General features: G+C 36.8%; 13 protein-coding genes and 1 non-coding gene across 14 annotated transcripts; 7 read left to right on the top strand and 7 right to left on the bottom strand.

Moving 5' to 3' along the window:
- Positions 1 to 139: 139 nt before the first annotated feature.
- Positions 140 to 1,454, bottom strand: SPOG_04635 (RAVE complex subunit Rav2). Its single transcript, XM_013167326.1, has one exon. It carries the CDS (start codon positions 1,297 to 1,299, stop codon positions 421 to 423), a length of 879 nt encoding a protein of 292 aa, XP_013022780.1. The 5' UTR covers positions 1,300 to 1,454; the 3' UTR covers positions 140 to 420.
- A 177-nt stretch (positions 1,455 to 1,631) lies between these two features.
- SPOG_04634 (actin binding methyltransferase) lies at positions 1,632 to 2,378 on the bottom strand (the record flags this gene model as incomplete). Its single annotated transcript, XM_013167325.1, has 1 exon — positions 1,632 to 2,378. One exon carries the CDS (start codon positions 2,376 to 2,378, stop codon positions 1,632 to 1,634), a length of 747 nt encoding a protein of 248 aa, XP_013022779.1.
- On the top strand, positions 2,335 to 3,810 carry SPOG_05631 (uncharacterized protein). The gene has a single exon (XM_013167486.1). It carries the CDS (start codon positions 2,624 to 2,626, stop codon positions 2,852 to 2,854), a length of 231 nt encoding a protein of 76 aa, XP_013022940.1. The 5' UTR covers positions 2,335 to 2,623; the 3' UTR covers positions 2,855 to 3,810.
- On the bottom strand, positions 2,887 to 3,689 carry SPOG_04633 (elongator complex subunit Elp6; the record flags this gene model as incomplete). Its single annotated transcript, XM_013167324.1, has 2 exons — positions 2,887 to 3,444; positions 3,495 to 3,689. The coding sequence occupies 2 exons, from the start codon at positions 3,687 to 3,689 to the stop codon at positions 2,887 to 2,889; spliced, it is 753 nt and encodes a 250-aa protein (XP_013022778.1).
- A 186-nt stretch (positions 3,811 to 3,996) lies between the features above and the next one.
- On the bottom strand, positions 3,997 to 5,230 carry SPOG_04632 (palmitoyltransferase; the record flags this gene model as incomplete). Its single annotated transcript, XM_013167323.1, has 2 exons — positions 3,997 to 4,038; positions 4,181 to 5,230. 2 exons carry the CDS (start codon positions 5,228 to 5,230, stop codon positions 3,997 to 3,999), a joined length of 1,092 nt encoding a protein of 363 aa, XP_013022777.1.
- A 124-nt stretch (positions 5,231 to 5,354) lies between these two features.
- On the top strand, positions 5,355 to 7,149 carry SPOG_04631 (uncharacterized protein). The gene is made up of 3 exons (XM_013167322.1): positions 5,355 to 6,532; positions 6,629 to 6,680; positions 6,752 to 7,149. Exons 1-3 carry the CDS (start codon positions 6,461 to 6,463, stop codon positions 6,979 to 6,981), a joined length of 354 nt encoding a protein of 117 aa, XP_013022776.1. The 5' UTR covers positions 5,355 to 6,460; the 3' UTR covers positions 6,982 to 7,149.
- A 10-nt stretch (positions 7,150 to 7,159) lies between these two features.
- Positions 7,160 to 8,695, top strand: SPOG_04630 (phosphoserine phosphatase). Its single transcript, XM_013167321.1, has 3 exons — positions 7,160 to 8,012; positions 8,058 to 8,276; positions 8,329 to 8,695. Exons 1-3 carry the CDS (start codon positions 7,434 to 7,436, stop codon positions 8,416 to 8,418), a joined length of 888 nt encoding a protein of 295 aa, XP_013022775.1. The 5' UTR covers positions 7,160 to 7,433; the 3' UTR covers positions 8,419 to 8,695.
- SPOG_04629 (F-box protein Pof9) lies at positions 8,674 to 10,495 on the top strand. The gene is made up of 2 exons (XM_013167320.1): positions 8,674 to 9,182; positions 9,245 to 10,495. Exons 1-2 carry the CDS (start codon positions 8,818 to 8,820, stop codon positions 10,239 to 10,241), a joined length of 1,362 nt encoding a protein of 453 aa, XP_013022774.1. The 5' UTR covers positions 8,674 to 8,817; the 3' UTR covers positions 10,242 to 10,495.
- A 201-nt stretch (positions 10,496 to 10,696) lies between these two features.
- On the top strand, positions 10,697 to 12,816 carry SPOG_04628 (uncharacterized protein). Its single transcript, XM_013167319.1, has one exon. The coding sequence runs from the start codon at positions 11,230 to 11,232 to the stop codon at positions 12,289 to 12,291; it is 1,062 nt and encodes a 353-aa protein (XP_013022773.1). The 5' UTR covers positions 10,697 to 11,229; the 3' UTR covers positions 12,292 to 12,816.
- SPOG_04627 (ribosomal protein subunit S26) lies at positions 11,779 to 13,246 on the bottom strand. The gene has a single exon (XM_013167318.1). It carries the CDS (start codon positions 13,013 to 13,015, stop codon positions 12,353 to 12,355), a length of 663 nt encoding a protein of 220 aa, XP_013022772.1. The 5' UTR covers positions 13,016 to 13,246; the 3' UTR covers positions 11,779 to 12,352.
- Positions 13,247 to 14,409: 1,163 nt separating this feature from the next.
- On the top strand, positions 14,410 to 14,889 carry SPOG_05018 (uncharacterized protein; the record flags this gene model as incomplete). Its single annotated transcript, XM_013167472.1, has 1 exon — positions 14,410 to 14,889. One exon carries the CDS (start codon positions 14,410 to 14,412, stop codon positions 14,887 to 14,889), a length of 480 nt encoding a protein of 159 aa, XP_013022926.1.
- A 779-nt stretch (positions 14,890 to 15,668) lies between these two features.
- SPOG_16199 lies at positions 15,669 to 15,782 on the bottom strand. Its single transcript, XR_001203083.1, has one exon. It is a non-coding gene; the product is annotated as a 5S ribosomal RNA (ribosomal RNA).
- Positions 15,783 to 16,947: 1,165 nt separating this feature from the next.
- On the top strand, positions 16,948 to 17,261 carry SPOG_05036 (uncharacterized protein; the record flags this gene model as incomplete). Its single annotated transcript, XM_013167475.1, has 2 exons — positions 16,948 to 16,969; positions 17,029 to 17,261. The coding sequence occupies 2 exons, from the start codon at positions 16,948 to 16,950 to the stop codon at positions 17,259 to 17,261; spliced, it is 255 nt and encodes an 84-aa protein (XP_013022929.1).
- Positions 17,262 to 17,367: 106 nt separating this feature from the next.
- Positions 17,368 to 19,323, bottom strand: SPOG_02212 (uncharacterized protein). Its single transcript, XM_013167317.1, has 2 exons — positions 18,596 to 19,323; positions 17,368 to 18,525 (listed from the first exon to the last, which is right to left on the bottom strand). The coding sequence occupies exons 1-2, from the start codon at positions 19,101 to 19,103 to the stop codon at positions 18,161 to 18,163; spliced, it is 873 nt and encodes a 290-aa protein (XP_013022771.1). The 5' UTR covers positions 19,104 to 19,323; the 3' UTR covers positions 17,368 to 18,160.
- Positions 19,324 to 19,479: the final 156 nt, after the last annotated feature.

The following is a 19,479-nucleotide window of genomic DNA, read 5'->3' as shown; positions in this document are numbered from 1 at the left end:
CGTTCACAACAATATCTATGTATTATTTAGAAGAATTCTTGTTACATTTGGAATCAATAGTAAAAGGACTTTTCATCAGAAAATACTGTCCTGATCGTTCACCCCAGATGGATTCAGTAGAATCGGCTTGCTGTTACAGATGTAGTTTGGAGTTGGTTTTTATTATCTTCATATAGTATTCGCAACATAAAAGTTATAAACTCATAATATTGAACTCTTCTGTTCGTATATACATAATCAGATTCTATGAAACCCCATTCAACAACATGGAAACATCAAAGTTATTTAAAAAGGATGAAGTCGTCGCAAAAAAAAATAGTTAATAAAAAAGAACAATATATTACAGAAACAAGGAAGCGAGCGTTACAACCAAAGTTTCGACTTCGATTGTGCAAGATTGCTTGCATCTCGATTGGCAATTTATGCCGATCCATTAAGATCAACCGAAGACTCAACAACTTTTAGTCTGTAGGAAATATCATTTACTTTCTTTTGCAAAGCAGAAAGCTTCGCAGTTACGGCAAGTAAAATAGGATCTTGCGAAAACGCATCGATTCGTTGAGAAGTATATGGCAATATCTTACTTGTATCAAGACTGCTAGATTTCAAAGAGTCAAGGATTGAATTTGAGCCAAACAATCGGAACAGGTGAAGACATACAGAAGATGTTGAAACGCTGAAACTCAGCGCAAGGTTTGGTGGTAATGGAGGAGTAAATAGGTTATTAGCGGCTGTTTTATGCACATGTGATGGTGGATGAGAATAGGAAGAGGATGGGTTGCTAAAAGTCGACGGTAATGACTGGGAAGAGGAAGGCTGCATGGAGATGTTGCTCGCTTGTGACACTAAGTCTGGCACAGATGACTTAGACTCTGCTTCTTCCGTATTCAATAAGAAAACAATGGCTCGTAAAATTTCCTCTAGTTGTTGTATTGCGCGGCCGGTGCTTTCTTTGATTCGCAGTAAAACGTACAGCAAGTATCGCAGGTAGTTTACAAGATTTAGTATTTGGTCTAATCGTAAAGTATTTGGTTCTTCAAGCTTGATCATATGAGTCGACCTTCCCACTTTTATTGTAAGATTGATACGGTCAATTAAAGTTCCTTTTCTAGAGACAATTCCCTTCACGGCATCTGTCTTTGGCGATGAGAATACAAGGACTGTAGGGCTTTCTCCTTCAACCAATTCCAATGCCTCTTTCACTTCATTAATCACAGAGTCCCAAAATCCCGGTAATACATTGTGTTCAAACCACTCTTTTTCTTTGTGAACTACAAAAACGTTTACATCTGTTTCCATCGCTTTACTTACAGCAATTGAGAAATTTAGTATCCCACTGTATCAGCTAAAGGGTTTAAAAATATCGAAGATGTGTTTTTTGGGATGCTCACGAAAGTTGCTGTGTTAGAATGACGATAACTGAGCTCAACAGATCGAAGGATCCACAATTTTCATAACTTACTGTTTATTTTAGAAATGCAGAAATCATTTTGACAGTTACTCATTTGGAAAACTTATTTTGTAGGTTACTTTATCATAAACGTAATATGAAAATGAAGTTTGAAGATTACTTACAACGAGAGAAGTATCAGAATTAACCTTAATAAAAATTAATTTAGAGAGTCTTTTGTCTACATTTTTTCCCAAACCCCTTGAAGAAATGTTCGATTCATACTAAGATTTCGTTTACGATTGTCGACCGTTCGGTTAACTCGATCCAGCGAGATTAAACGAAGACCAGCATTCTCCATCCATTGATTAAGTTCTTGTTCAACGAAAAAATATGATATTGTCCCATCCTGACGAACAAAGGTTCGCTCATCTATGAGAGAAGGATCGGAGCTTTGTTGAAACTTCTCCTGAGCAAAGTCTCCATCACAGTAATCGCGAAATACCAGATGTCCTTTGGGATTCAATACTGATGACAGATTATGAATAGCATTCTGTTGCTTTTCACGAGGAAGCGCTGAAAGTACAAAAATGGCTGTCACAGTATCCACAAAACCAGGTGAGACCCATTGTTCCAGCCGATCTTCTGTTATATCGCATACGAAAGGAACAACTTTGGATTCATTAAATTGCTCATGCTTTCTTACAAACTCAATGGCACGGGGGCTAAAATCACAACAATAAACCTTTAAATTTGGTTGTACCTCCAGCAATGGATAAACCAAATTTCCAACTCCACAGCCTACTTCCAATAGTCTCAATGGATCCTTGTTAGGTAATCCAAAGTATTTATCAAATTCTCTATCCAGCCAATGTCGATCTCGAAAAAATCGAGTCTCATTTCGTTTATAAAATTTATCCCATGATTTTTTGGATTCCCGTTTGTATTTTTCAGCCCAAAAAGGACTCAATGTATTTTTCGATTCCATAAAATTCAAAAACTATGGATTCTCAAATGTAGCTCGACAAAGAAGTTCAATATCAGCAAAAGCGTCTAACTCGATTATTCCTTACTTTCCAGATAATATATACTTTTCAAATACTTCTTTCTAAAAGTAAAAAAGACAAAAATGACTCAAAAGCTGCAAAACTTTTCGAATAAGAGAAGTTTGCTCATTACTCGCAGTACTTAGTTCACCGACTACCACCAAAAATAAAGGTCAAGCTCAAATAGATGAATCGAACCTCAGAAAGCGTGGAACCTACTCCTTCAGATAAAAATAGTACCCATTGGAGTCGTGAATGGGTGCCTGTAGTCGTAGAAACCTCCTCTGCTGAAAACGATGTGGACAATGAAGATGACGATAATTCAAAGTTACAACGGGTCTTTATGGTAAAACGATGGGTTCCCAAAAATCAACAAAATAATGAGAAAAAAGACAGTAGTCCTTCAAAAGGTCAATGAGCAATCTTTCATATATCTTACAGCAAAAAGCTCTAGAGTTGCAAGGTCACTTGACCTTTAGGATGAACAATGGCATGTGTTTCAGTAACCTCATATAGAACCTCTTTGTCATCATCCTCAGGTAGTTCATTCGCGCTTCGTTTCAAAAAGTGGTTAGGTCCTTTTGTAACCCTCATGAATCCAGTAATTCGACGAGCATTTCCACTTGTTAATGGTCGACACGAAATGCATCTGGTAGCTAGATGACCTATACTTTTAGCAAAGGATATTTGGCGAGGTAGGGGTGCTCCAACCGAAACGTTGATCACAGCCCGACCTGATGTCATTTGCAACTCAAAGACAGCTTCTTGTAATTGAGTTGCCTGTAGAGAATTCGTTGATAAAAGTACATCAATATCTTCAATTATAAGAATAGAATTGTTTGTATTAAACTCATTTTGCTGTAAGCAGGCTATAATAGGCGCAAACAACTGTTTGGGATTGTTTTTCACCTCGTTGGCCTGAACTTTACTTGGAATAACAGCAGGAGCAAACAACATGCTATATCCATCAACATAGAAAAAATTCGGCTTCGTCCTTACGTCCGTTCCCTATGCCTAAGGTTAGTATGACAAATTTTTTGCTACTCAAAATTACTTGCCCATTTTCGAAGAGCATTGGTATGTTCATCTATTGTTTTACTAAATGAAACAAAGCAAACTTTCAGATGTTCACGAATGCAATGATGAAGATAGTAGTGAATCAAAAAGGTTACTGGTGTTTCTCTTGTTCCTACCAGTAACGTCAAGGAAAAAGGCTCAGGAATTGGTGGAATGTGCTGCGCAATCGAAGTCATATGAGCTCGTCTTTGTTTTTCTTAGCTATTCGTATCAAGTACTAAATTTCCACTAGCCGAGAGGAAATATACAGTGAGTGGTAGATGGCAGTAATGTAGGTAGTAAGTAGTACATGACTAGGATTCAGTCAAAAGTCCAGGGCAAGAAAATGTATAAGAATTTAAGTAGAGAAGAAATAAACATTTGAATAAAAAAAAAAAGAAAGAGAAGTCGTCGTTCTTAGATGATGACGACTGGGTAGAAATAAGTCTTGCTAATACTCCAGGCTCGGGAAGGACAATTTTGAAAAAGTTTATTTGAAGTGTTCTAAGATACAGACGAAAAAGCACTGGAATGCAGTTTCTTGAGCTTCAAAAAATAGCAGTGTCGGAAATTCTATATAAAATAAAGGAATGAGAGAAAGAAAAAGAAGAGATCTAAATAGGAACCTTTGGACTCAAGTCAGACACAATCCTTTCTTTTTTGTTTAAAAGGTAGCTTAAACTTATACCATTTCTTTTCGACGAGGGCGTACATAACTAACGTTTTTGGGTCTACACAAAACTGTCAAAAAGTTGATCCATACGCTGTTATGATAAGGCCGAAAGTCTTCTGTTTCAGTATTTTTAGAACGCAAAAATTCGTGAACATTTTGGCCGCAGCCGATCAAGTAGCACTGGTAACCCAAAAGAATTCCTGGAAAGATGGATCCCAATGCAGCATATATTCCAAGAAAAAAAGACACGCCGGCCCACGGTCTTTGTAAATGTCTGGCAAAATTTACATCAGAGCCATACCGAAAGCTGGCAAATGCAATATAAAACCCCAAGACCGTCAGGTACAAAGCTTCGAAAAACAAAGAAAGCAAAAAGATAAAGTAGTATCGATAGTTTCTTCTTCCAATGCAGTTATTAAGCCAGGTACAATGGTGGTCGAGGTATTCAACACAATTGTCACACAAATGGCAGTGACTAGCACGAGGCGGGCGATAGAGACGGCATGTATGGCAATAAACTGTTGTAATCAAAAAAGCTGAATCAGAACGGGTAGATCCGACTAGAATTCTTTTATCTTCTGGAATCACCGACCAAGGATGCGTAGGATCATAAATTAAAATGTTGGAGTTTCGAGGAAGAATTCCAGGGTCAGAAGTAGAGCACTTCAGCATAGAAACCAATACTAATGCATAGATGTAGGAAAATGTTATAGGAATAGCTGGTGACACATGATGCCATAACCAAAAGGCACTAAAAACGAAAAACAGCACACCTGGAAAAAGCAAGGCAAACAGTGTAAGTGCAAATGCTTTAAATTGCGTAGACATTTGGAATCTCCCTCCTAAGAAAAAGACATTATTGCCTGGAAAGTGCTTGTAACGTCTCTCAATTTGATGCACATCTGATCCATGCGGCGTCTGTTTAGTAACATTTTGTTGATTTTCAGTCTTTTCATCGTATACAATGGGATTAGTAGGATCTGAAAGACCTGAAAACCCCGGATTCCAGGGTTGTTTCCATGGGTATCTCAAGGCAGTCTCTTTTGGGAGATGATGAGGACTCATACTTGGAATTTAGTCCATACAAATCATTGTAAAACAGAGTTTGTTTAAAATTGTGAGAAGAGCGGTACTCTTTGTGTGAGTAGTGTTCTATTGCCGCGAGTATGGCGACTCGAGTTGGTAGTAACTTCAAAACACTAAAATGCAAACAGGCAAGTATGTTTGTTTACACTGAATGTGGAATAAAATAAACGAAAAACTAAGAAATGGGGATGCTTACATTTAAAAATGAACAGCGGCAAACGCTGAATGAATTATAGGAAATGATGATACGCTAAGAATGTTTCGAGGATGCATAGTGTAAATACAAGGGAAAAACGACGCTCATAATTGTGAGACTCTGGACGCTGTTTTTTAATTCCATTTTGAGCGCATGAAAGCGCCAGCGTCTCTCTACATACATGATTCTTGCAAAATAGGGTTTCTTGTTTGCTGCAATGGATATAGGGATGAAATGGGACGAAGTAAGTCGTGCAACTATGACCGACAAGAATCAAAGGTTTTTTATCTACAGATAGGAAATTGAGGCTATATTCGTTGGCTGAGGTATACTAGAGTATCTTCTGTTCATATCATGTTTGGTCTCAGAGAAATTCACATTCTCTCAATTATTACCATACAAGACCTCCAAGTTAGATCTGCATCGTTTCTCTATTGATTTTTCTATTGAAAACACACTCGCTCAACTGCCTGTTTATATTTACTATTTACATCTCTTATGAGTATACGGAAAATGGCAAAAGTCGTTGTTACCATTAACTTTATATTTCTATAAAAGAAAGCACTAGTTCTTTAAGCGAAAGAACTTGGTTCGTTAATTATGAATTGCATTAGAAATCCATTCGTCTATGCGAAAAGTACTTGTTGCTGTCCATAAGGATTGCATCAGAGAATAAAGACGCCATTGCATATCATAAAGACATATACCTGGATTGGACGAATGTATTCAAAAAGATTTGTTTTTATTTTCGGTACTACCTATACGTCTTGAATGCGTAAGTGGCAATCATAGTGACACTTGCAATACTTGATGTCTCTTTCATCATTCTTGATTCAAAAGCAAGTCAACAGCTCAATTTGTGTTGTTGAATTCAGAAAAGATATAGTGTGAGTGTGTTGAATTTTGAACTTGAACTTGAAATTGGTTTCCAGTTATATCCAAAGTTTACATTTACCAATTGTTACATTCCCGTCGACAACTTTTGAAGTTAATTACCAAGAAAATCCAGTACAATGGCTACTATATTAAGAAGCATTATGTCGAATCGATACGTCCGATGGACAAAAGAATACCCTGAATTATTTGTATGTACTGTGTGGTTTGCAAGTAATAATCTTAATAAGAGAATAATTAAATTAGATTGTGTCAAAAGGATTATGAAACTAAATCATGATTTCTAGATTACCTGGTGTGTCATGACATATACCTTTGGAGTTGCTGGCTACATGCTTGGTATGTCTCAAAAGGTGAAACCTTTGTTAATTGTTTCTCATGAAATGTGATTTGTTAATAACTTTACAAAGGACAACGAGGATTGTTGACTGAACATGATAAACAAGTTCGCATTCCGCGCGATAACGCACATCCTTGGGAGGACCCAAATCAAGATCAAGGAAGTCTCCTTTACAGTTACAAGTATTTTCCTAGAGGAGACAGATCCAAGGAACCAAAGAAGTCACCAGCTCCAATCCAATATAGTACGGTGACTACCAAGGGGATTCCTCAAGAACTTATTGAACGGTTTTCCAAGTAGAATGGGACGGTTATGCATGCTCGTGGTTTATGACTTTTTCATAAGTGATCTTAGGTTATATTTTTTATTTATGAGTTTCTTTATTTCACATCGAAATCTCTTTTATGAATTAAAATGTAATAAATTGTTTTGAAGCGCGATTGAACTTGCTTCTTTTTTTAATGCAAATCTTTTTTTTGTTTTATGTTGTAACCGTAAATGGGATATACGACTTTTTTTTCTATATTGTGAAACTGTTTCATACCTAGTAACGTGCATCAAGCTTCTTTGCAATAGTAATATATCTGCTTAAGAAACATTGTAAACTAATCATTTAATTTCCAAATTACTTCGAAGGAAACTACTCTTTATTACATGAACAATCCTTGAGTGCATCGTATTGCGTCTGTCGTCTTTTTATTTTCACTTCCTATTACCACTTTAACCAGAATTTAGGGACAACATATATAGGCATGTCGCAAGCGGTCGTAGTCCTTTCATCTTCTGAACCAAAAGCTGTAGAAGCTGTTTTCCGTCTTTTTGAATCTCCACAATTACATGAACTTGGTGATGGATGGAAGCAAATCTCTGGAAAACTTTTAAGCTCGTTTGAAGACGCGAAAACAGAATGCGACCATATCTCTAGTGAAGAAAAAGTAGACTGCAATTGCTTAAAATATGAAGCGTTTTCTACCAAGAAGAAGTTGGTAGTTTTTGATATGGACTCAACTTTGATTCAACAAGAGTGCATTGATGAGATTGCAGCCGAAGCTGGCATTCAAAAAGAGGTCTCCACCATTACTTCTCTTGCAATGAATGGTGAAATTGATTTTCAGGAATCTCTTCGTCGTCGTGTATCCCTACTGGAGGGATTGAGTGTCGATGTTATTGAGAAGATCATTGCAAAGATTACATTTACACCAGGAGCAAAGGAATTGTGTCGCAGCTTGAAAAAATTGGGTGCTACACTTGTTGTTGCTAGCGGTGGATTTATCCCTATGGCAAATTATGTCAAGGAGCAGCTCGGTTTGGATTATGCTTACGCTAATATGGTTTGTTATTTTCCATACTATATCTCTTTTACTAACTTGACTTAGTTGGAATTCAGTCATGACGGAAAATTTTTGACTGGTAAAGTACAAGGTGCCATTGTGGATGGACAGCGCAAGGCGGAAATTCTGCGTGAAAAGAAGATTGAACTTGGATTGGATGTATTTGAGACAATGGCTGTTGGAGATGGCGCCAATGACTTGATCATGATGGGAGAATCCGGCTTAGGGGTTGCATACAATGCCAAGCCCAAAGTACAACTTATGGTACGTTCCATTCTTCAGTTTCATATATTTTTAAGTACTAATGTGTTTAAAGGCTTCTTCCAAAATTAATCAGACTTCTTTACAAAGTGTTTTGTATTTATTGGGGATAAACAAGGCTGAACAAGAGCGCTTTTTAGCATGAGCATTGAAAACGTTAATTGATGTAGATAACTTGCTCATTTAGGCAACAATTTCGGATGAAGGACGATTTTTTTTGAAATTGGGTTCATATGCGCTTGATCTATCTATAGAAGTTTTCTTTCAAGTGTTTTTCTAGATATCCCAACTTTTTTTCTTTTTCATTCTTTTATAGAGTTTTTCTGTTAGTTTTGGAATCCTTTTCATTATACATTTGTGATGAAGCGTCGATAGTATTTTGTTTTCAGCATTCATCAATGAAAAAATCATCCTAATTTCACAAACCTTTCCAAGATCATATTCGATCGATAGAAAATTCATTCATTTTATTAAAATTGATTGCATGTTGATTGCATAGAAACACCTCTTTACCACTGTCCATCACTTTGAAACGAAGGCTGTTATGTTGAGCACTCCATTGCTACGATTATCACCAGATATTTTAATTGAAATTGGTAGCTATCTTGATGCTGAAGACCTTATTCATCTAATTAAGACATGTAAACGGCTTCATAATGTGTTTGAGAACAAAACAGTTTGGCTAAGATTATGTAAACGAATTGAAGGATTAGTGAACGTTGACATGACTGAAGATGCAAATTATAAAAGACTATATCTAAGATGGAAGAAGAAAGGATATGTTTATACTTGGGGAGAGAAAAGCTGGAATCGTTTGGGACGATTGATAAATAATATACATTTTCCTCATCACAAGCCTATTGCTTTAACAGGTTCATTTGCGGTGAAAGCTATTCAAGTAGCAGTCGGGTATGTCTCTACTTTTATGTGAATCATAACTGTGGTTTGTATGTAATGCTAACAAACAATAGTGGCTACGGAATATTTTTGCTGGACGAGAACGGAAAGTTGCGCATCACTGGAAAACGGACGAATTCATTTTCACAAGTCGTACCGGAGTTGGATCGCGTTTTTTGGATTCATGCTGGTCGGGAATACTGTTTAGCGATGACTGATGGGGGTAATTTATGGCAGGTAGGCGTGAACTCTACATTGTGTTTGACAGAGGAAAACGTTTTGTCGGAGTATAGAGGAAAGATTACGATTTTTCGAAGTGGTTGGGACTCTCTTTCAGCATTCGTCCCCCAAGTAGGCTTCTTACTATGGAAAACTGGAAAAGAATTTGAGCCTATGAGATATGAAATTTTTCGGGGACGAGAACTGTTTGATGTTTCAGATTATGTTCTTTGTGCTGGATTTATTATCTTTACGACAAAAGAAGAATCGACGGTTTTCCGGTTTGATCTCGATGGGAATTATGAACAGCAAGCAAAAGAACTGACGAAGTTTCGAATTCCTATTCAGGATGGTCCATGGAAACTTTTCGGGAGCTTTTATACCTTTAGTTGTATCTCTAATGATGGTAACACGGTATACATGGGGAATGAATCTACGAAAGAATCTGACGCCAAGCCAATTGTTCACGACTTTTTACAAAATCAGGGGTTAAAGCAGCTGGCTCATGGAGATTATCATCATCTCATTTTAAAAAATGATGGAACGGTTTGGTCCTGGGGAATGGAATTGTCGAATTCTGGTTGTCTGGGATTAGGAACATTGCATAACCAAATAGGGGACGACGTCTTAATAGACGTACATGGTCGTCGAGTGACGGTGCTGAAGCCTCGAAGGATATTTCTCAATGCAACTTGTACTTCAATCGCTGCGGGCGGCTGGCAAAGTGCGATGATGGCGATTTCCGATAAGGTGTTACCGGATGCAATGGAGCCTGCAAGGATGACCAGCTTATCCTTGACTCACCCAAGCGTTCCTGTGTTGCATTTTCTCCGTAGCAGACGAAATGACTAGACGCATGTACAATCTTTTATAAACGCGTATGTCTTTTATTACATAATGATTTACGAGCGTATGAGAATGAAAAGTTTGACACGTTTATTTGATGGATGGATACGATTATGAATGAAACAGCCAAATGATCTACCGCTAAGGCGAAGCCCCGTGGATTAAACTATGAAATTATAAGATTCATTATCATTATAACTTGTAATTTTTTGTTTTACGACCGAACAATTTTATGAAAAGTCGATAAAAATAAAAATAAAATAAAATATATGAAAATTTAACTATTCCATTTCAAACCTTTTGAAAAAAAAAAAATAATCTGTTATCAAAGAATCCGTAACAAAGCTGTGGAGTGTTGATTAGGCGAAAAACAAAAACCGACATAGAAATAAACTATACATTGAGCGAAAATATGACTACATGAATAGAACAATCCAAGAGTTTATTTCCAAGAGGCCTTACCTATACTCTACACAAAGCAGACAGCTATAACTGCCAAGGGAAAGACGCTTTAAAGCCCTAGAATAGAACGAATTCAAAAGAGATTTGTGCGAATTTATTATAATACCTAACGCAAAGGATTTTTTTATTATGTAAAGTAAAAATTTATAAATAAACGAAACCGGCCAAAGTTATTTACTGCTAAAAAAAAAATTTCGGCCTTGGATGAAACAAAGCTCCGAAATACACCATTCTATCCAAAACCATACTTATAATAAGGAAGTACGCTTATTGCTCTGGAAATATAAAGCTTTTTGTTAAGAAGGTGCTGTTAGTTGATTTTTACTTCCCATTCCAATTATATGTATTAAGTGATAACATTTGTTGATTGGTTTTACCTTCTTTCAACCCTTTCTCTTACAAATTCTTTTTTTTTCTTTTTTCAAGGCCTAATATTTGCCAGGGATTCTTAAAGTATCCATCCTTCCCTGAATAACTTTATATGAAACGAAACTTGTGATTTGAACAGTAGCTTGAAATCATAAATATTCCAATGTATCCAATTAGTTTTGATACCAACGACAAGCTATACTTAGAGCCAGATTTAAGAGGCATCTTGCGTATTTGCTCACCATTTTTCTTCTTTTTGCTGCAAACGCATCAACTTTTTCGAGCAAACAGATTGGTATGTGCTGCTTTGTGTGTGTTAGTCGAAACCCAATGCTATCGTCTATGTAAGGTGTTCCATCATTATCGTGATACGGACTATCTGGCCCTTTCCTTGGTGTATGGGTTTCTCATGATGCAGAGTTTGCGGACCTGTATTATTTGCTTGCAAAACACAACTCCCCGTCGCGTCAATAGCATGATCAACAAGAAGGGTACCAAAGGATCTTATTACGACGCTGTACAATATGTATGTAGTGTTCGCAAATACGGATGGACCGACAATGCTGTGCCTGAATTCGATCCTCCATACTTTCCTTACCGAACTTGGGTGACTCGAACTATTATATATGGGGCATGTTATTGGCTTTGCGTGGCTTTCTTGATCTGGTATAATTCGCAGTCGAAGACACCTTATGAAGTGAATACTTGGCCCTTACGTTTACTTCTCCCTTTTATTAGATCACTTTACGTTTATTTGGTTTTGAATAACTGTTATTATACGATGACTGTACTTAGTATTCCACTTAGAATTTGGGACATACGCGACTTTCCACCATTGATGAAAAATCTAATCAAGACGAAATCGGTTCACGATTTCTGGTCGAGAGACTGGCATGTATGGACCAAGCCATACTTCCGAACACTAGGATGGGAACCTGTTTACAAGCTCACCAAGAGCAAATTTCTAGGAAGTTTAGCCGCTTTTCTTGTTTCAGGTCTGTACCATGATTTTGCTTTCTGGAGTGTCATAGGTCATTCGAACCCAGGAATACTTTTTCAGTTTGCGATAAATGCCGTTTTTATTAAGTTTGAGAAGCGCTTTCCTATATTGCAAAAAATTCCATTCTTGCCAATTTTATTACAGATTATACTTCACACTGAACTAGGAATGGGAAAGGTAATGGTGCAGCAAGGTTGGGGTCCTTTCGTGAGAATTGAGCATTAATTTATTCCAACTCTTGCTTATGCTAATCTCTTGCCAAAAATAAAATTTGTATCAAAGAAACTCAAAGTGGTTCCATACGGCTGGCTTGGAATCGATTATTCACAACTGACCAATTAATCAAGTTCCACCAATTGGAGATGTATTTTTCCTTGTTATTAATGCCATAATCTTGTAAGTAAGCATACTGCCATAGGTTAACGCATAATAATGGAACTATTTCTTTTGTCCTGGTTTTAGGAAATTCTGTTCCCCATAAAAAAGCGTTGGACGCATTGTAAGTACAAAGTAGAGAAAAGAGAGAGCGCTCGGGACTATACACTAGCCATAGCCATCCATCGCCAAAAATAGAGTTGCCAACTTCAATTAGCTGAGTACGAAGTTCATTGAAAGATCCAAAGGATGCATCGATTCCCGGCTTTAAATTTACTGCTCCAAGATCAGCATCCTCAGAAAATCGATCCTGAGAAATTATACCAGAAAAGAAGAAGTCATGGTTGACTAACTGACTAGAGTAGTTAAAAACCTTGGTTTTTCTTGGATCATTTACGTTCTGAACCATTAAGTCGGAAGGAACTTTGTAAGGAATCTGGTGTAACTTGCATTCTTTGTGTAGCTCTTCCCTCAAACGATTATCGTAAGAAAAGATGGTTTTAACAGCATCTCTTGATAGAAAATTCTTGTAACCAACATCTAATGCTTTCGTGAACCTGGTTTGTAAGTTCATCGTTCTATATTTAGCTCTTGAATGAAGGGAAAAACACTACCCAAAAATATATCACGGTTATATCGGTGGTAGCTGCACAAAATTATAAAGATAATTCAATTTTACGTTGTAGAAAAAGATTCTACAAAAGAAATGGTGTCAAAATGTATCCGCGACGCGTTTCAAATTCCTTAGACGATGTTTGCTATATCCAGGTTTGCTAGCTCGCCAAGTAAATAAGAGCAAGTAGCAATGTCACTCGCAGGTTTACAGAAGAATTTCGTTTTCTGGTTTTCATGGGCTTTTTCTCTTAATATATATAGGCTTTGCTATGAGTGATTTGACTCTGGAGATATAATAAATATTCAAAATTTGTGTTTCCTCTAAGTGCATAAAAGATTCCGTTGAGTAGGGCTCATTTACTACATTCTCAGTCTTTGCATGTCATAAATGATAATTACACCAAATAAATATCATACTACTTTCTTCTTTTTAATTCTAATAAAGCCAAGAATCCTCATAGAAACCTACTTTCTACATATACTTTATTTACACATAAAACCGAGTAGATTTTGGGCTGCATTAGTAAACAAAACTTGAAACAAACAAAAATTTCCCTTTGCACTTGAAACTCTTTTTGCTGGCTTTGTTTTTACACTTTAAGCAAGTTATAATATCGTTTTATAGGCTAAAATATAAGATGAGTCCAAGACAAAAAATCGAATAAGCATCGATAAAAAAAAGTGTAATGTAAAGGTACAAAAAAGAAGCCTACAGCACCCCGGATTCCCATGTTGTCTCCAACCATAGTACAAACGAGGCCAGGCCCTCAGATGCTTAGCTGCAATGATCCGACAGGAACTGGTGTTTTCGCCTAGGTACGCCCATAGACAGTATCTTCAGTTCAGAAAGGAAATTCATAGGTTTCTTTTGATCCTGAAGAACCCATGAGGGCTACTTTTTGGCTGTAGGCTGTTACTCACTTTCAAGTGCAAAAAGTTGTTCAACAGTTCACAGAAAAGTGAGATCTGCTTTGTTTACAGAGGTGTAAACAAACGCGAAGCTACCTCTTACTTGTTTTTTGTGACTCAAATGTATCTTCAACGATTTATGCTAGATGTCATTATAAAAGATAGCGCAACTGAACATATCACTATCCTGAGCAAAAATGTTGCGTAAGTGATGCGAAATTTCTTGCTGGAGCCAACTTTTTATTTCTTCAATTCCTGCCAATTGGGCTGATTTTGACTTCCATTTTGTGCTTTTGGAATGACCAGGTAGAGCTTCTTTAGTTTTGGCTGCTACTTCTGATGAGTTTTGCGTTTGCGAAATTTTTGCATCGAATAGGGATCAACAGCTTTTATTTGACGCTCTTTTTCTAATTATTCGTTGAAATTTCTCTATTTATTTTTAGGATGTCGGAAAAGGAGCTAAAATTCGATTCAAGCGATCCTCCTGCATACAGCCATGCTGATGTTTACAATGTTGACCTTGAGAAGGGACTTCCTCTGTATACACCAAAAGACATAAACAAAACTTCCAATTCAACTTCTGTCAAAGCCAAACAAAGCAAAAAAACGATAATTACTGAATTTGATAGCTTCAATGATTTCTTTACCGACTTTAGGAAGAAGACAGATCATTATTTCCCTGAAAATGTAGTCGTTAAACGTAAACGGATGTTTTACCTTTTGATATCGGTTTTATCATTGCTTTGTGCATTAGCAATCTCCTATCGTTTCGAACTTTTTTCTTTTCTGAAACAAGTATATATGGAAAATGGATACAGTTGGGCCCTTCTTGGACCTTTAGGCATTTGGCTTGTGATATGGGCAATATTCTTTGCTCTTTTCTATGGTAAGTGGAGCATTGTTGTTAATAGCAAACGCTATTAGAATGTGTGTGTGTTACTAACAAAACCTAGAATTTATTTGGATTATCGTATTGATAGTGCGGATTGTCGCTAAAGTTATAATCTTTATCGTGGTTGGTCTTGCATGGTTCGTTGGTGCTATCTTTTGGGGAATTTATAACATTCTTGTTTTTTGCCTTGGAATGAAATTTGAGAGCTCAGCTGAAAACACCGGTTCGCCTACGCTTCCCAGATATCAACAAAGGGATGATGCACTAGCTCCTCCGCCGACAACTACGAACGAAGAAATAGAGCTGCAAAGCAATCCTACAACTCAAAGTTAATGCTAATTTGTTTACCTTTCTTTTCTCATGAGTCTTAACTCTTCCGATCGAAAGTCACTAAGTGGAAAAAGAGAACATTACAAGCAATTTGTTCGGATAAGTATTTATTTATATGCCTTTGTTAAGCATTTTTGTGTTTAATTTTGACTACAAAGTCATCCTTGTACCAACATGAATTGGAAGCGACGAAGAAAAGTGGACAATAGAAAGGCATGCATACAATCCGCGCATTGAAAGGAACCGTAATCTGAGATCATTGGGATACTAGGTTCTTAATTATTATTATTCCTATTATTCTTATTCTTAATTGCAATTGAATACGATCGTTTCATTTCTTTTCATTGAACTTGTAATTAGTCTTTTGTCACTTGTAAAGGAACAGCTTGCAAAAATTCTTTCGAGAAAACGATTGCAAGCAATAGTCGTAGACGTATAAAAAAGAAAAACAAAATAAAAAAGTAAAGAGCAACAAAAGAAAAGCCTACAGCACCCCGGATTCCCATGTTGTCTCCAACCATAGTACTAACGAGGCCTCAGACGCTTAACTGCAGTGATCGGACGGGAACTAGTGTTTTCGCCTAGCTGTGGCCGTAGACATTCGTAGCATTATTCCCGATGGTACTATAGCCAGATTATTTTTGTTGCAAGATTTTTTCTTTGTCATTCATTGCATTTTCTCTTATTAAAGACCAATTTCTTCATTTTTCGCAGAGTAAAGGACTGGAATAACAGCTGTTTTGCCAACGATGAATTTAGCTACTTTATCTAGTTTATCCAATAGTTGTAACGTTTCGTATAGGTTGCACTTATAAATCAACAATGATAAACATAATTCTCAATTTCGAGAGAACTGGGTTTGACCTTAAAAAAGAAATAATAATATGGCGATTATGCAAATAAAAAATATAAATAAAACAGCTGAAATCTCTGAGCCTTCACGTCGACCGCGGTACTCTGATTTATCGTAAAGCACAGCTCAAGGATCTCAAATAGCTTCATAGTAAAAATAAAAAGAAAAAGCTTTCAGTTTCGGTCAATGCATCCATCAATGATGGCGAGATCTAAGTCTTCGATCTGGTATACTACTTTGATTTCCTATTTCCTGGAGTGTTGAAAACTCGTAAAAATTATCATGAGAACATTCGATAAATCCATTGGCATCCGCAACCTTTCTTTTGGAAGACGTTTAAGGCTCATTTTCATCATAGTTACAACCATATCCCTCCAAAAATGTTTTCAATTGCTGTGGATTTAAGTTGTCGATGTCGGAGATAGTTCTCAACTCGGGTAGGTCTTTATAATGTTTTCAGATCTCTATGCTGAGGTCCTTGTTTTGTTAGTTTTGGCTTCAATGTTTCTGATGCGTGATAATTGTTCACCGTTATGGGAAAAAAAACTGATAGAAAAAGCGTCGAATCGTCCTTCCATCCCAGATAATCGTCCTTCCACCCCAGATAATCGTCCTTCCACCCCAGATAATCGTCCTTCCACCCCAGATAATCGTCCTTCCACCCCAGATAAACGTCCTTCCACCCCAGATAAACGTTCAGTGATGCTATTTTGTCCTTCTCTAAGCTCTTGCAACATCCCACGAATTTCAGACAAGTTATCTTGTGTAAGAGTCTCTCCTCGAAGTTTGGATATAACTGCTTCATTAAGGCTCACCAATTTGCTTCTAAACGAATCAAACTGATCCTGGGGAATCGCCTGTGAGAATTCAGCTATGAAACGGCTTAAGGAAGCATAAGAATCATCAGATGGTGGAGGAATTCCAAATTGGTTCGTAAATAAATCTTGACTCATTCTTGAAAAAGGGTCAGCGAAAGCGAAGTGTGTAGCAGCTATTGGTCACAATGTTTGTTTATTGGAGTTGCGAGGCGAAAAGATAAGTGGAATGAGGGATTCCTTCAACTTTGTTAAATGTTTAACGATTGTTAACGCATTGATGGTCGTCGGACAGTATGCTGCTGTCGGTATTACGAAAGATAATTTGTTAAGATTATGGTTCTTAGAATACGCCGCTGGTCACGATAATAATCTCACCCGATATGAGAATGTTTATCGAGTATAATAAACAACTTGAGTTGTATCGTTTTTTGAATTGCATTTGGTTGTATTACATATTTAGGAGCTATAATGTCCAGGATCTGGTTAACTAAATGAAAGTTTGAAGACGATGGAATTTATTATCCACACTAGTCTAATATTCCAATCTGAAGATTCTGACTGTAGACAAACAGTTTATATAGATCTTTTGATACAGTTAACGCAATCTGTTTTATTTGTCAAAGTCCTGGTGGTCATCATAATTCCTATATTTCATATCAATATTCTTTATTGATGATCGAAATACAATGTTTTTGTAAATGATAATCATCTTTTGTTCTCTCATCGCAAACTATTTTCTTTTCCTTAATTTCTTAATTCTGATGGGTTTGTTTCTCGTAAGCTCTTAATCTCATAGGTTGCATGTCATTTGGCAGATTCAATTTTGACTATTCCAATCGAAACTTTTTTTTTAGCGTAAAGAGCAGAGGAAAAAGCAGCATTTATAGAGTCATAAACTTTTTAATCAAGTCTTCAAATGAAAAGTAACAGATTCATGATTTTGCAATTTCAATAGAATCCTTGGTCATTGTATTACTTTTTGACAAACTCGCCATCTTAAACTGCCATTTCATCTTTCGGTCAAAGCCTATAGAAAATAATATGTTGTATTGATTGATACTAGCCATTGATACTTTAAACAACTTCAATCAAAAAGGAGGAAGCAGAGATGACCGTAAATAAGCACCAAAAACAACAGGAAAGTGAGTAGCTAATAAGGGCCAGGCTAACTAACAATCGCGACTACGGAAACAAAATACGCATGCTTTAAAATATAAACAAAAGCTCCTCGTTAGACATCTCAATCTCAACTGGACGCTGACAATAACAACCATTCAATAAAATGGGCATAGCATAAAAACATTACTTTGTATGGTCGTTCAAAGTCGGAGAACCTGTATCTCCAAAAGTTTGCATATCTATTTCTTGCTCTCTTGCAGAATGCCCAACAAACTTTTTTGAAAGGTTTGCTTTGGTAGGGCTTTTCCCAAGAGGAGAACTTGGCATTTCAATATTGTTAGGTGCAGTTGTTGGAGTCTCAACGCAAGCTTCTAGCTCGTCAAGTTGAACGGGATTTGTTGAGTCTGGATCAATCCCGAAGCTTTGATTAGTTCTATAACCGAAAATGATTGTCAAAGGCAGTATAAATTTTCTCCATAAGTCACGCCCTAGAAATACAGCCAAATCTGGAACCATAGATATACACCAAACGATGATGTCCAACGCAACTAAACACTCAAGTTAGCAAGAAATCCAACGTACTTCAATTTGCTTTTCCGATGAATGCAAATCACTTACGAGAAATTATTACAGCGGAAATAAAAAATAAAACTAAAATCAATCCACCAAGCAAAGGTAAAATAATTTTCTTAGACAAAAATGAATCCTTTATAAACTCTGACAATTTATCAGAATATTTGAAAAGTAAAACGAAAATAAAAGCAGCCGTATAAACATAACACAGAAAACATCGAAAATATCCTGCTTCTCTCAATGTGCCCGCTGGAGCTAGTCGGGGACGTACCGGCATGCAGATGAATTCGAGGAAAGAATTTCTCCATAATCTGGCTGGCACTGTTTCTGTCATGCGTTCATGCGCTTCATTCGCATGAACTCGATTATCACCGGATTCGTCTCCATTACTCATTTGAAGTTGTTCGTAGGAAGGAGGAATAGGTGTAAACAAACCCTTCTCCAAATCATCTCCACTGTTATAACAAACTTTTGAGTAACTTGGCAAATCCAATTGAACTGATCTTTTCCTCGACTTGTCGTATTCAGTGAAATTGATGTCGTTGGGGTCCATTTTCCTACGTTATTGTCATTTTTCCAAGCTTCGTTCGTCCATTCTCGCTCTTCACTTATAAATGAACCTGAAGTCTCATAAATCCGAGTTTAGCAATTTTTCCCTTATTTTACCATTAGGTAGCTCTCTTTTTTGCTCCAATTGAGGTTTGTTTTGTGCAAAAAGAGAATGCGACGATGAGATGGGAAAAGTCATTTCTTTCTTTTTGCGAGACGTGACGAGACTTTGTAAAAGGGTAGTTAGTACATATTTGCCGTACTGCAGTATCGACGATTCGATTTAACGCTAATCAAAACCATCCTTATACAACTTTTGCTGCTTGTGTTTCTATTCGTTAAATGAAAAACATTAACAATGGATTGGAGAAAATGTCTAC

The sequence above is a fragment of the Schizosaccharomyces cryophilus genome, assembly GCF_000004155.1.
Source record: "Schizosaccharomyces cryophilus OY26 unplaced genomic scaffold supercont4.2, whole genome shotgun sequence".
In the NCBI taxonomy this organism is placed as follows: Eukaryota; Fungi; Ascomycota; class Schizosaccharomycetes; order Schizosaccharomycetales; family Schizosaccharomycetaceae; genus Schizosaccharomyces; species Schizosaccharomyces cryophilus.
Note: the sequence above shows the minus strand (reverse complement) of the source record. Positions and strands in the feature narration are given on the sequence as shown.

Excerpts from the sequence above, each read along its gene's own strand:
- SPOG_05631 (XM_013167486.1), top strand. The coding sequence starts at position 2,624 with ATGAATCGAACCTCAGAAAGCGTGGAACCTACTCCTTCAGATAAAAAT.
- SPOG_04628 (XM_013167319.1), top strand. The coding sequence starts at position 11,230 with ATGTATCCAATTAGTTTTGATACCAACGACAAGCTATACTTAGAGCCA.
- SPOG_04631 (XM_013167322.1), top strand. The coding sequence starts at position 6,461 with ATGGCTACTATATTAAGAAGCATTATGTCGAATCGATACGTCCGATGG. Across the intron at positions 6,533-6,628 it reads AAGAATACCCTGAATTATTT|ATTACCTGGTGTGTCATGAC; the intron begins GTATGTACTGTG and ends CATGATTTCTAG. Across the intron at positions 6,681-6,751 it reads AGTTGCTGGCTACATGCTTG|GACAACGAGGATTGTTGACT; the intron begins GTATGTCTCAAA and ends AACTTTACAAAG.
- SPOG_04627 (XM_013167318.1), bottom strand. The coding sequence starts at position 13,015 with ATGAACTTACAAACCAGGTTCACGAAAGCATTAGATGTTGGTTACAAG.
- SPOG_02212 (XM_013167317.1), bottom strand. The coding sequence starts at position 19,103 with ATGGACCCCAACGACATCAATTTCACTGAATACGACAAGTCGAGGAAA. Across the intron at positions 18,526-18,595 it reads TTCCGCTGTAATAATTTCTC|TTGCGTTGGACATCATCGTT; the intron begins GTAAGTGATTTG and ends TTGAGTGTTTAG.
- SPOG_04629 (XM_013167320.1), top strand. The coding sequence starts at position 8,818 with ATGTTGAGCACTCCATTGCTACGATTATCACCAGATATTTTAATTGAA. Across the intron at positions 9,183-9,244 it reads GCTATTCAAGTAGCAGTCGG|TGGCTACGGAATATTTTTGC; the intron begins GTATGTCTCTAC and ends AACAAACAATAG.
- SPOG_04635 (XM_013167326.1), bottom strand. The coding sequence starts at position 1,299 with ATGGAAACAGATGTAAACGTTTTTGTAGTTCACAAAGAAAAAGAGTGG.
- SPOG_04630 (XM_013167321.1), top strand. The coding sequence starts at position 7,434 with ATGTCGCAAGCGGTCGTAGTCCTTTCATCTTCTGAACCAAAAGCTGTA. Across the intron at positions 8,013-8,057 it reads ATTATGCTTACGCTAATATG|TTGGAATTCAGTCATGACGG; the intron begins GTTTGTTATTTT and ends AACTTGACTTAG. Across the intron at positions 8,277-8,328 it reads AGCCCAAAGTACAACTTATG|GCTTCTTCCAAAATTAATCA; the intron begins GTACGTTCCATT and ends ATGTGTTTAAAG.